The 13,707-nt window shown below is 42.9% G+C and overlaps 2 protein-coding genes across 12 annotated transcripts in view; both read right to left on the bottom strand.

The window, feature by feature from the left end:
* Positions 1-5,458, bottom strand: part of INPP5K (inositol polyphosphate-5-phosphatase K) — a 30,470-nt gene extending 25,012 nt beyond the window's left edge. Inside the window, exons 1-2 of one of the 7 annotated variants that reach the window (XM_039507893.1) lie at positions 5,333-5,458; positions 4,472-4,546 (exon numbers count right to left, since the gene is read on the bottom strand). In XM_039507893.1, the coding sequence (XP_039363827.1) occupies positions 4,472-4,527 (56 nt within the window). In that variant the 5' untranslated portion in view covers positions 4,528-4,546; positions 5,333-5,458. Of the gene's footprint in view, positions 1-2,829; positions 2,849-4,471; positions 4,550-5,125; positions 5,207-5,332 lie in introns of those variants that run through there. The other 6 variants (XM_039507894.1, XM_039507897.1, XM_039507895.1 and 3 more) reach the window with 6 other exon arrangements.
* Positions 5,459-6,991: 1,533 nt separating this feature from the next.
* Positions 6,992-13,707, bottom strand: part of PITPNA (phosphatidylinositol transfer protein alpha) — a 41,692-nt gene continuing 34,976 nt past the window's right edge. For 4 of the 5 annotated variants that reach the window (XM_039507453.1, XM_039507454.1, XM_039507455.1 and 1 more), the window contains 3 exons: positions 13,215-13,337; positions 12,079-12,148; positions 6,992-9,911 (listed from right to left, as the gene is read on the bottom strand). In XM_039507453.1, coding sequence (XP_039363387.1) covers positions 12,101-12,148; positions 13,215-13,337 — 171 coding nt within the window. In that variant the 3' untranslated portion in view covers positions 6,992-9,911; positions 12,079-12,100. The remainder of the gene's footprint in view (positions 9,912-12,078; positions 12,149-13,214; positions 13,338-13,707) is intronic. The other variant, XR_005590048.1, reaches the window with a different exon arrangement.

The raw sequence follows: 13,707 nt of genomic DNA, 5'->3' as shown, positions 1-13,707 counted from the left end.
TCCTCAATGAAAATTTCCCTTTGAAATGTTATACTGAAGTTAGCCAGAAGCTACAGTAGAATAAGCTGATACCGCAGTAAGTGATGGGCCTTTCATATATACTACAGTTCACCCTCTACTAGGGAAGAGATGGATTACCTGAGAAAACTCTCCAAATTAGCATTCAGAAGGAAAGCCAGATGGCAGTGAAGATACAGAGCCAAAAAACTATTGAATACAAAAGTTCAAGGAGAAAATATCAGCAAATATTGAGGAAAATTTAATTCCAGGATGTCACTAGACAAGAGAAGAAAAGGGCTGACAGCCTGAGGATCCACACCAAAAAATGAGAAAATATGAGGTAAAATAAAATCAAACAATTCGAGGATTAAGCATTCTGGTGAGCTATCACTGTAGGACAAATTTCAGAGTAGTGAAAATGTAGCTGTAGAAACGGAATGCAAAAGGCATACCACCACAGGGCATTAGGCAATCCCAGTGGACTGGGTATAATTCTCTATAAACGCTTAGCACTTTATAACTCTATCAACATTAACTGATCCTCAACAATCACAGTGAGTAGGTAGGATAAGATCTTCACCTGACTGACATCACAAGTAAGTTCTCTTGCAAAATAAAGAAGCTACTCAAGGTACTCTGTTGATCCAAGCACCTAGTGACGTGTCAGAACACTGTTCAAGCCAGGAGAACCCTATTTTAGACATTTGGATCATGGGGCACAGTATTCCCCAGAAATGAGCCCTTCCCAAGCATGCTTTCTGCTTGACACTGATTTACAATAAGTTCCAGAAGACTGGAAGAAAGCTAATGTTGTGCCAATATTTTAAAAGGGTAAATAGGAGGATCTCAGAAATATAGGGCTGTCAACTTGACATCAATCCCAGGCAAAAAAATTGAATGGATGAGATGAGACTTGGTTAATAAAGAATTAAAGAAGGGTAAATATAATTAATGTCAATCAACATGGTTTACAGAAAATAAGTCTAGGCAAACTACTTGATATTTTTTGATGAGATACAAGTTTGGTTTATAAAGGTAATAAAGTTGCTGTAATATATTTAGACTTCTGTAATGCATTTACTTGGGACTGAACAACATCTTGATTAATAAACTAGAATGATACAAAAATCAACATGGCACACATTAAATTGATTAAAAACTAGATAACTGACAGATCTTAGAACGTAATTATGAAAGGGGAATCATCAAGCAGCTGATGTATTTCTAGTGGAGTCTTGCAGGGACTGGTCCTTGGCCCTAGTTAACATCTTTATTAATGACTTGGAAAAAAGCAAAATCATTTCTGATAATGTCTGCAGATGACATGAAGTGGTTATAATGAAGAGAATAGGTCACTGATATAGAGTGATCTGCATCACTTGGCAAACTACATGAAGGCAAACAATGTACATTTTAATATTGCCAAATGTAAGGTTATATATCTAGAATGAAGAATGTAGGCCATACTTGCAGGAAGGGGGTCTCTATCCTGAGAAGCAGTGACTGCGAAAAAGACTTGAGGGGTCATAGTGGACAATCAGCTAAACATGAGCTTTCAGGGCAACACCGTAGCAAAAAGCTAATACAATTGTTGGATGTATAAACAGGGGACTATTGAGTAGAGTAGGGAGGTTATATTACCTCTGTATTTGACACTGGTTCTGATGTCCACAAGGATGAAGAAAAATTGAAGAGGGTCCAGAGAAGAGCCACAAGCACCATTAAAGGTTTGGAAAACATGCCTTATAGCAACAAATTCAAGGAGTTATATCTTAGTTTGCCAAAGAGAAGGAGGAGTGCCTTGATCACAGTCTATCAGTACCTACAATGGGAACAGAAATTTGATAATAGAGGGCTCTTCAATCTTGCAAATAAAGGTATAAAGACTCAATACCTGGAAGATGAAGACAAATTCAGACTAGAAATAAGGTGCAAATTTTTAACAGTGAGGGTATCTAATCATTGGAACAACTTACCAAGGGCAATGGTGGATTCTCCATCACTGGTAAGTTTTAAATCAAGATTGGATTCTTTTTCTAAAAGATCTGCTCTAATTCAAACACAGCTGTTAGATTTGAAACAGGAATTAATACAGGGAAGTTCTCTGGCCAGGGTTATGCAGGTGGTCAGACTAGACCAGTGGTTTTTAACCTGGGATCCACAGACTATGTCCAAGATTTCAAAGGGATCCACATCTCCATTCGAAATTTTTTTAAGGATCTGCAAATGAAAAAAGCTTGAAAACCACTGGAGCAGATGATCACAATGGTCCTTTCTAGCCTTAAAAAAAAAAAATAAAGAATCTATATGAACTTCCAAGACTGAACAATGCTGCTTTTTTTTTTAAGAGAGCACCCAGTCCCATAAATTCTTGTTAACTACCTGACAGCAGAGAAACTGAGTTAGAAATATTTATTGCTATAGTGCCTTCCTCATAGCTCTAGACAAATAGAGCACTCTGGAAAAACTTTTCCACAATCTATGATGCCTTATCGTCATTTGATTTATTTCTAGTAAATAGAATTTCCTTTATTTCCCCTTAATATGTCTACAGAAATCAAATTGTGAGGGTTTTTAAAAAAACAATTATTCAACATATATTAATAGATTTACTCTAAGATCACATAAGCAGTCATTGGTGCCCTAGCTTTTCTCCTGAAAAGACTGGCAAATGGAAATCCTACACATCCTCAAAATGCCTCAGTTGCTTGGTTCAGAGGGAAGAGGACATATCTGGGAAACTTCACAAAGGGCTTAATATCTTAGTCAAATCCCAGTTTAAGTTTTACACCCATTTTCTGTATTTCTTTGTCTATTACTGACAATTACCCATAGTGGTTTGTAAACAGAAGCTTTCTCCATTCACTGTCAAGTCCATAGTCCAGTGCTTGTGACATCACAATTCAACCCCCCAGAAGCCATTATGTTAAAAGCACTGGCCTGTAGCAAAAATAAAGTCAGAGATTCGTTTAACTCCTTCCCTTTGTATTTGCCAGTGAAGGGAAGAATTTTGGTTTCTGGTATGTTGTTCTGAATCTAAACAAGTACAGCAGATTTCACTCTCTACATTAAAAATTAAGAAGTGGGCCTTTTTTAATTAGAAAAAAACCTGTTAAATAGTCAAACAATGTTCAGTTCTCCTGTCTGAAATTACTCAAGTTCCAAAAGTTTAAAAAGTAGAAAATCAGCTTTTCTTCTTTACTCTATGTGACTATGCAAAGTTGGTAATTAGTATAACTCCTTGCTAATGAGCTGGGACAGTCATCACATGCTTCAGTAATTACAAGCCATTATATAAACTTTCAAGGGCTTTTATTTAAAAAAAAAAGATCTAATCAGGGATTTCAGCAGGTCATGAGATCTTCTAATCTCTTCTTTAAGAAGGGGAATAGTCCATATATTACTACAGCTGTAAGGTTAATTCTCACTGCTGACACAAACCACTAAGCTCCATTAGTAATAGCCACTAATATTGCAGCTGCTGCATAAAATTAAGCAGTTTTCTGCAGTGAAGCAGCAACCAGTATGAACGAGGGAGATCTTCAGAACACAAACATATACCAGCCCCTGAACCCTGGAAGAGCTGGCTCAACAAAGTGCATGAAGACAGATGAAGATAATGGGTGAAAGAATGAAGATGACCCGTCACAGATCTACAGTTTTTAAACAGTCTCTTGGAGGAGCCCCTTTAGGGTGTCAGACCCCCAAGTGGTCTCACTCTTCCTTCAAGGTAGGCCACACAGACTCACCACGTCCTAGATTGAGCTACTGGGTTCCAGCATTCCTGCTTTATACTGTGAGCTCTGCTCAGCAAATCTAACCAAGACAGACTCCTGGTAGAGAAGACTTGTATACTCTTTTGAGACTAATGCAACCCAGCCAGTATTTGCAGTCACAACCAGAACAGAACACAGCATTCAAAGTCCTTAGGTTAATACAAAGAAATAAAAGTTATAGCACAGTCCACTCTAGTCAAGCCACAATTCACCAGTCAAGCTGTAGTGAACTCCATTTTCAGGCTCTGGTTCCCTCTGACTTCCTTCCTCAGGGTATGCCTAAACTTAAACCGCAGCAGCTGGGCCACTGTAGCGCTTCAATATAGACACTACCAATGCCAACCGGAGAGGTTTCCAGTGGCGCAGGTAATCCATCTCCCAAGAGGTGGTAACTAAGTCAACTGGAGAATTCTCCCATTAATTGAGAGCTGTGTATACTGGGGGTTAGGTAGGTTTGACTGCACTGCTCATGGGGATGTGGATTTTTAACGCCCCTGAGCAATGTAGTTATCCCAACCTAATTTTGTTCTGGCTACCCCAGCTTAGTCTACCCAGAGAGCAAACAATTCTCTTCCTCTTCCTGCCAGGAAGCAATATAAAGTAGGAGGAAACTCAGGCACAAACACATTACAAAAAACTTCCCACTTCATCAAAACCCCCAAGTTTTGATGGAGCTCAATCCAAAACTCGCTTACCTGAGATTCTTCATGATCTCTAAATCAATTGGCTGGGCCAGGCCCCTGGGTTCCATCCTTGCCCTCCTCAAAGACCTGCTGGGAAAGTAGGAGCTCTTGTCAGGAAATGGGTGTCAGCAGGCTGAGTGCCAGGAACCAACAGCCCAGTGGGATCCCAGGGTGCCCTCTCACAAAAAAAAAAAATAAAAAAAAAAGGAGTTTGGTCCCCTTCCTTCCACATACCTATACCAGAGGTGTGTCCCTGGGCCCCTACTCCCCTCCCCTCATCAGTAAACCAGACAGGAGCCCCGAGGTACTGCATCCCCCTGAAAACTCAAATATATTTATTTACTTACATGGGGGTGTCCCCGAGTCCCCCCCCCGAGGGTATCCCTCCCCCCAAGGTATATATGCACCCAGGGGGACAGTTGTCCCCAAGCCACCTGCATGCAGGGGAGATGGGGGATCATCCCCAGCCCACACACAAGTACATGGGGGAGGGAGTGAGGGTCATTCCCAGGTCGCCGCCACCACACCACACACCTACATGGCCGGACAGGGGTGTTCCCTAGCCTCTCCACGCCCCCCAGCCCACACCCCCGACCGAGGGGGGGTCCGGAGCCCGCTCCCCCCGCGCGCACACGCTCCGAGTGGGTGTCCCGAGCCCGCTCCCACCCTCCGAGGGGGGGGGTCCCGACTCCGTAGGCCCTTCTCGAGAGGCGGGGCCAGGTTCCTTGGGGGCCCGCACCAAGGCCGGGCCTATCCGGGCGCCTGAGCCCCCGGGCAGCGGGACCCGAGCGCGGCGCAGCCGGGGCCGGGGCCGGGGCCGCAGCCGCCCCAGACAGGCGCTTTCAGGCCAGCTCGGACTCTAACCCGCCGCACCTGTGGGCGGAGCTCGCGCCCCTGCTCTCCTCAGGCCGGCGGCGCTCGCGGCAATGCGTCCCGGCCTGCGACGGTCCCGCTCACACCCTCCACCCACAGCCCACGTGACGAGGGGGAAGCCGCTGCCTGCCAATGGGAAGATGGGGGCGGGCTTCCCTGCAGGCTGGAGGAGAGGGAGCGCAGATCACGTGACACAAACAGAGGCCAACGTGGGCGTAGGGTAACCCGATAGCAATAAATCGGGGGGGGGGGGGGTAATAGGCGCCTATAGAATAAATATCCCCAAATATCAGGACTGTACCTCTAAAATTGGGACATCTGGCCACCCTACATGGGCATGACCAGGGAGTAACCTATGCAGCTCTCTGCCACTTGACAGCAAGGATTGCAAGCTAGGGTGACCAGCTGTCCTAATTTTGTAGGGACAGTCCCAATATTTGGGGCTTTTTCTTATATAGGCACCTATTACCCCCCACCCCATCCTGATTTTTCACACTTGCTCTTTGGACTCCCTGTTGCAAACCACTCCACTCCCACTATGGCCAGCAGGTATTGGCACAAGAGTCCAGGGGCTCATGCTGCCCCCTTCCTCTGCCACAACTTGCAACAGCCCCATCCACAGAGGAGTGCAGGCTAGATGGGCCACTGGTCTCCAGGAGTCCAGATAGCCCTCCCAGTCCAATCCACACTGGGGGAAATGGAACAAGCCTACAGTGACAAAGGACAGAAGAAGTGGTGTGGAAAGACCACTGTGGTATTTCTCTGCATTATAAACTCTGCTTGTTAGTCTGCCTGAAAAACACAGCTGCTGTCAGCACAGTGCAGGAACCATAGGTAGACTAGAGAGGAAGGGCTTTAGTCCCCACCCCCACCAAGAGCCTCCACCCCAACTGGGAATCCTGGCTTGACAGCAATGATATTTCACCATTTAAAATAGACAGGAAGAGCTTGCTCTGCCCTCCTTTTTCCAGAATTTTTTCCCCTTGAGTAAGTAATCTTTAAACCCCAACAAGACACCCCACCATAAACCTGTCTCCCTTTTCCAAAGACCCCAGCTCTAGTCTGAGGATAGAGCTGCCACACCTGCAGGGGTAGGGCTAGAACACCCAGAACATTCACAGAAAGAAGAGTGGCCCAGGCCCAACCCACAGCAAGAAAATTGGCCTGTGAAAAATAACATAAATAATGCCCAAGTGACATATGGTCACTCTAGAACTGACAGAACCCCTACTTTAATCTAATTTTTATGCTGCCCTTACTCCCTCTCAAATACCCACTACACCAAGATTAATATTAAAGACCAGCAAGTTGTTCACATAATGGACTTAAGTAACCATTTAATATTTTTACCTATGTCTTCTCTCTCCACTTGTTTGCTACATTACAGCTAATATTAGATTGTAAATACAGGTAACATGGTCAGATTCTTATTTGACATCAGTTTTACAACAGAGTAATTCCATTGACTTCAGTGGAGTTACTCCTGATTTACATTAGTGTGAGATCAGAATCAAGCCTTGTTTGTTCTGTAAGGAATCCAGCAAACTGTAGGTCCTCTGTACATAATTCTATAATCATTAGATTTTACACAATAGCATATGCATGTGGAATATTAGACCCACATAATAAGGTATAAAATAGACAACGGACTCCAAAAAGCTCTGTCTAAGATTTTATTTGATTTGTTTCCAATATGCCTGTATTGGAAGATTAGGAGACAAAAAGGCACAAACTCACATTAAAGAAACAAGATAATCTAATTAATTCTACAAAGTGTATGTTGTAAAAGGAATAGCACTATGAACCAATCAAAACTTGTCAGGGAGTCCCAGCAGGGGCTGTAGGAGGATAAACCCAGAAAGGTGCAAGTATGCTGGGAATACAGAGTGTCACTGTGGCCTCCATCAGGTAAACTCCAGCTAAAACATCCCAGCCCATGGGCCTCTCCACCAAGGCACCTGCTTCCGATCAGAACTGCAGTGTTTAAAATCCAACCAGGGCACCCGGTTTGGATCTGAAGAGAATGTGACAGCACAACGATCCCCCTAGAACAAACAAACATCCAATCATTAACCCCTCCGGGAGTCAGCAGGTTTTGGGTTCTTGCCAAAGCCAATGCAAGAGATATACATCACACGAATACAATCAGTGAAGATTGTTACATTTCGCTATGCTCTCACTAGTGGGAACCAAGGATCAAGACTGCCCTTGAGAGAGGTCTCTACAGGATCTCTCTATCCCAACTTTGAGGAAAACTTTCACTCTGGATAAACGTGAATTTTTTTTTTAAATCATGTATTTAGCTTGCAGTTTCCTGCATTTTTTCCTGGTAATTACTGCTAATCAGGAAAGCTTTGTGTTTAAATACAAGCTTTCACCCTCATACACAATCTTTTTCTGATCCCGTCTTTATAATGTCACAATCTGTTTCCATGGGGATGAAATGTCAGCTAGAAAACCTCTTGAATATATATATATAAAAACAGTATCTAAGAACAATCATGTTATATATTCTCAAGTTTTCCCCAAGTGTAAGAATCCCTCCTTAAACTCTGCTACTGACAAGATGTTAACAAGTCAATGCGTTAATTCTCAATTAAAATATTCTAGATTGAGGGAACTCTAGTAAGGGGTGTACACTCCTGGACTCTGCTTCTCAAACCCCTAGAGAAATAGTGCCACAAAAACAACTTTCCTGGTCCCAAATAGTCTTGAAGATTAAGGTTTAATATTATTTAATAATGAGCTGGTTTTACTTCTACTTCATGAGTATGCTAAAATCCACGTCCCAAAAACCCTCTGAGGTCACTGAGAAGGATCAGCTAGAGTCACCAGTACGATTCAACAGAGCTTATTGCACTTAGACATCTGTAAGGCAAAAGAACAGACTCACCCAAAAAAAAAGGGGGGGGCATGGAGAGAGGGGGAATAAACTGCCTCTTGACTGAAAACCAGCCTCTTCCTCTAGAGCAAGCCCTGTGCATCTTTCTCCTACACCGAACACAATTCATGCCCACACTTTCATTCAGCATGGCATGGGACTGATTCAGAATCTGCTATCTGATGGAGGTTTGTAAGAGGCTGAGTACAAGTCAGGCATAACTGCATGGAGCCAGCATTATTTAAAAAAAATAAAATAAAATAAAATAAAAAGTGGGGAGGTGGAGGTGAAAGTGGAAATGGTATCATCACAGCTGCCTTTGGCATTTACATTTCACTTTACTTCAACCCAATACAGATAAAGGGAATGAAGTTTGATTACATAGCTGCTGGCAGAAGCAAGCCAAACACTGGCCTCTACCAATCAGCCAGGAAAGCCCTTGTTTCTCCTAGTTATGTTTCTTCATGTATTTAATAAAGTAATGTTTGTTTGATTCTGTCCAGCTTATTTGTCTAAAACTGAGATACCACCATAAGGACACAGACTAAGAATGAGTCCTGGAGCTGTTTTCTGCCACTTAGCAACATCCTTTGTAACCCTGGGAAATTGCAATTATCTTGTGCAGAGATTGCTTGGCCTTACATCTTGTCTTTTCGCAGCACAGAAAGGCAAACTAAGTTCTAGCAATTTCATAATGGGGAGTATGCAGAGAAGTATTATTGCTGAACAGCAGCACAAATCCAGACATCTGAGCGTGATTGGATATGGAAATTATTTATGCCTATCAGCATCACAAAATTCTGCTTGTCCTGGGACACTCATTTTCTTTTCTTTAGCGTTAGTTTTACAAATTATGAGCAATCATAATAAAGGGCAGTCCAGTAGATTGTGAGATTCATCAGGTAAGTTATCATAACAATTTTAAAAGGCTGATTTATACACACAACTATAGAACACCAACATAGTTCCAAGGGCCAAAGGAAAGACACCTATCTAGACAAAAGATGCATTCAAGGTCTCAGCATTCACACATAAAGGGACTGAACAGCAGGTATCCTTTAAGTTGTGTGTGTTTAGACATACCAAGTAATGCTGTTGCAGTGGCCACGTATGGTGGTCTCTTAACAGCAGACTTGACCTTAGCAACACAGGTGCGTGTTGGAACCTGTATGCCAGTAATATCGTGACCTTGGGAGCAAAAGTCAGAGTCTAGAATTCTGTGGAATAGTTTTGCACTCTAAAATAAATACTGACAATTCCCTCTCCATAAATGGACACTCAAAGAATGGTGAAGGGCTGGGACAGGACAAAGGCAGCAGTTTATCCCAGTTTTGAAAACAAACAAAATAAATCTAAATCACCACATCACAAGACTAATTCAGCTAAAAATGCCACTTGGAAATCAAACAGGGCCACATGGAAATTGGTCTGAACACAATGAAAAAAGGAGGGAGGAGTCATAAATACATCAATCTATAAGTCACACGTCTTCAAGGAGCTGCCTCCTTCACATACATGTTAACATTGGAGTGCTTAGTACCAGACTGTCTATTTGCTCACAATATTAAAGGGCATCTAGAATTAGCTATGGGAGATTTAAAATCGCCTGCCAACTGGATATAGAAAGGCTTGATCCAGAGATGGTCCATTGGTCAAGAGGGTGGAGTCTCTGGGCCTTCCTGCTGACTGTCTTGCAAACTAGGAGAAAGAGACAACAGGAAAACATTTTAAAACCATGTCTGAAATTAAATGTGCCAGTAAAGGTGCAATATTGACAGCTCTGAAGGAAAAGTCCTTCATTTAGTCACAGACTGAATCCAGCATAAGCAGTGGCAGGACAGGCTACTCCATTCTGTCCCATCAACAAGCCTCGGATCCAACCTAGCGCAGAGTTCAATCCAGAGTCTATCTGCAGAGGCTGCCAAAGAGGACAATTTATAATATATTTATCTAGCACCTTTCATCCCAAAAGACCTATCGGACAAGGCTACCAACTCATTTCCAGATGGAAGGAGAAGCTGAGTATGGGGTTAGGTAATGGACAGGAACTGAATTTAACTAGCAACTCAATCAGGGGCTAGTGGAAGGGAAGAGGGAGATGAAAGTTGAAGCTGAACCAGAAGCCCAGAGACTGAGCCTGCAACTCCCAGACCAGCCAACAGGTAGTATGGCAAGGGAACAGGAGAACATTCAGGCAGACACAGCAGAAAAGGGAACACAGGGCCACCAGGGCCCAGCGCCATATCCCTCCATGGGTAGCCCTTTGAAACAGCCAGAATAAGGGAGCCACACTGCACCAGAAATTCCTCCAATGTTAGTGCCTTTAAATTTCTGATCTTTCTACAGAATGGGAACCTCTCCTTCCTTCCCCTCACTAACTCCCACCTTAGAAAAAGTGTACAAAACAAAAACCTGCCCAAAACTTCTTTATTAAAAGTGAACAAAGAAAAGATTGTGGAATTAATATGATGCTGGAGAACATTCTCTTCAGTTTGCTTTTACATTCTTATCCCTTTCCCTGAACCTGGGTCTGTCTTGTCTATTTTGATTGTTTGCTCATCAAGGCACAGACCGTTTTCTACTCTACATGTGTATGGTACCCAGAACAATGTTGAGCAAAGGGAGGTAGAAGATTTTCAGGAGAGGTGTATCAAGGAGGTAGGGTAGGAGGATAGGTTCATTATGTTAAGGAAGGAAGGGGGAGGGCTCATAGGAAAAAGAATGGCAAAGCTATGATTTTAGCTGGCTTGAATTTTTAAAATTTAAATTAAGATGATTTGTAGCTATGGGTTGGAACAAAACTAATACGTCTCCAAAGAAATCGGGAACAATTTAAATATTAACAAAGAGTGAGATTAAGAAGATATGCCTATCATCTTCCTGCCCATTTGGCTTGCATGTTGAACATCTTTCCCTTTGTCTATCTTACCTTTTTAGACTGTATGCTCTTTAGGGAAGGTACTGCATCTTGCTCTGTTTACAAAGCACAGAGCACACTGTGGGAGCTACTGCCATCTAGATAAATAATGTACAGGCAGCTTGTATAACCTTCTACACTTTTTCCTCTTGATCAGTAGTGCCTTTCAGACATTTAGCTTCCACCATTTTCCCACTAATATTGCTACAGTCATGGATAAAAACATCGCTTCCTATCCCACAGCCACTCAAGTTTGCTTCTTGTCAGCAGTTCAGAAGTATAAAAAAAATTGTCCCCATCACCTGTACATTTCCTAGAGCACTGGCACAAAGTTTGGCCAACAAGGAAAAATTGAAATATGCAAATGCTTGTGTCTCCAAGGATCAAAGCACTACAGTCAGCGTGTCCACAGTGATGCACACAGACAAGACAAAAACAGAAGCTTCAAGAAACATCTACATCTTCCTTCTCTGTCCTGTGACTATGGATGCTGCCCCAGGCCTTTGTCCATTGATGAACATTGTTCCTGGGCACAATCCAGGCCAATACACCCTCAAATGTCCAAAAGGGCAGGGCTGCTGGACTCAAGCTCATTTATTAATTATTTGGGACTCTTGAAAAGGCCTGTAACAGGGTATGCAAAGTGATGGGTACATTGCACAGAAATGAGGCACCAGTGTAACTTTGTGTTTGCTGTTCTAATATGATGCTTTCCTTAACACTTTCCTTATACTCACAAACAGTTTAAAATAATTCTGAAACAGTACAGTAAACTCAGCTGGCATAGTGAAAAGTGTATTCATTATCAGGCAAAGTGAGCAGCTCTACAGATTTCTGACTCGCACAATTTCTGTACTGACTCCTTGCTGACCTGAATCGATTTGATTTTTGCTCTAAATGGCATTGAATGTCACAACAAAATGTGTGACAGATACTCTGGGTACATACAGTGCACAAGGAGGAAGTCACGTTAGTCATCTGCAGCTGTCATTCCTTTCACGGGGTCTTTTTCTCTCATCTGAAAGAAAATAAGCATCTTTAGCTATTTGTTCCAACATATGCTGGTAATCGGCTTCCCTGTCAGCTCCACATCAAAAACGGGTGTGAGAGTGAGAGTTTCTCGGCCTCAGAGGTGAAGTCTCACATCCCTGAAAACTGTCCTAATTTAAAGCAGTTTGTAAACACAAGTTGTGCAGGTCCTGAAACCATTTCTGGCAAAGCCACAGCCCCTTTTAGGGCTCTATTATCCAAAGGGCAAAAGGCACATGGTACTACAATTAAGTAAATTTTGAAGTGTGAAAAAATTAAAAGGAATATTCATTACAAGTGTAGGTTTGGTGCTGGAGTTTTCATACATTTCTCAAAGCACCCCTCCCTTTAAAAAAACAAAAACACAAAAAACAACACACCCCGTACCCAGAGACTGATTTTGCCGATAACTTACTGAGGCCTGGTATACACTAAGAAGGGGGGGGTCGAACTAGGGTATGCAAATTCAGCTACGTGAATAGCATAGCTGAATTCGAAGTGCCCTAGTTCGACCTACTCACCCATCCAGACGCGGCGGGGTCGAACTCCGCGGCTCCCCCGTCGACTCCGCCACCGCCGTTTGCAGTGGTGGAGTACCGGAGTTGACCGCAGCGCTTCCGGAGTTCGAACTATCACGTCTAGATCAGACGCGATAGTTCGAACTCCGAGAAGTCGAACTCACCGCGTCGACCCGGAAGGTAAGTGTAAACCTACCCTGAGACTCATTGAGCTGAACATTCATGAGGGTAACAAGTAAGAAGATATCTTCATTTATTTTAAAATAGTCAGTAACAGATCTTCTAAATTACCAATGAAACCAATAAAAAAGTTGTCCCATAGCAATACAAGGAGTCTGTGCTAACCAGGAAGCCAGAACTCAAAGAAGCTGACTCTACAAGTCAGATCCAACTACCTAAACCACCATAAGCAGCATGACCTGTGTGGTAAGTGAGCGCATTGCATACCATGGCAGGGCCTTCTTTTCCCACCCCATAGTGGGCTCAGAATACACAGATACTGCCTCACAGCCCACACCTGCTCTCCTCCCCACTTACCTCATCCAGCTGTTTCTTGGTCTCCTCCTCCATCCTGCGAATGTCCTCCATAGTCAGATCAACCCACTTATCAAGCCAGCAAAACAACTGCCGGTGGAAATTTGTGAAAAGACGTTTTTCTTGCTGCAAAAACAAAGATGAGGGAACAAACGACTTAAAAAGCTCAGCAAAAAGAATCCCACACAATTCAGCATGCAGCACAATATGTTTACAGTCAGTTAATGTGCATTGTCATAAAGATGTGTGCACTGGGAATTGCTACAGGTCTAACCTCAGAGCTTGCCATTTTGTTTTATAAGGGAATGGGATCATTTTGCCTAGCATAGGAAAGCTACAGGGGGAAAAAGAAAAAATCCAACTATTTCTGGTTCATTATAATCGAAATGCCCCTGTTAGAGAAGCCATGGATGTTGTGATTTAGTGTTCTAGATTTTTAAAATGTCCATAACTGGATCTTTTTGTGTTCTTGCATACAGCCAGGGTTTATGCAATA

The sequence above is a fragment of the Mauremys reevesii genome, linkage group 20, assembly GCF_016161935.1.
Source record: "Mauremys reevesii isolate NIE-2019 linkage group 20, ASM1616193v1, whole genome shotgun sequence".
NCBI lineage: Eukaryota > Metazoa > Chordata > Testudines > Geoemydidae > Mauremys > Mauremys reevesii.
This window is presented reverse-complemented; position numbering and strand designations above follow the sequence as displayed.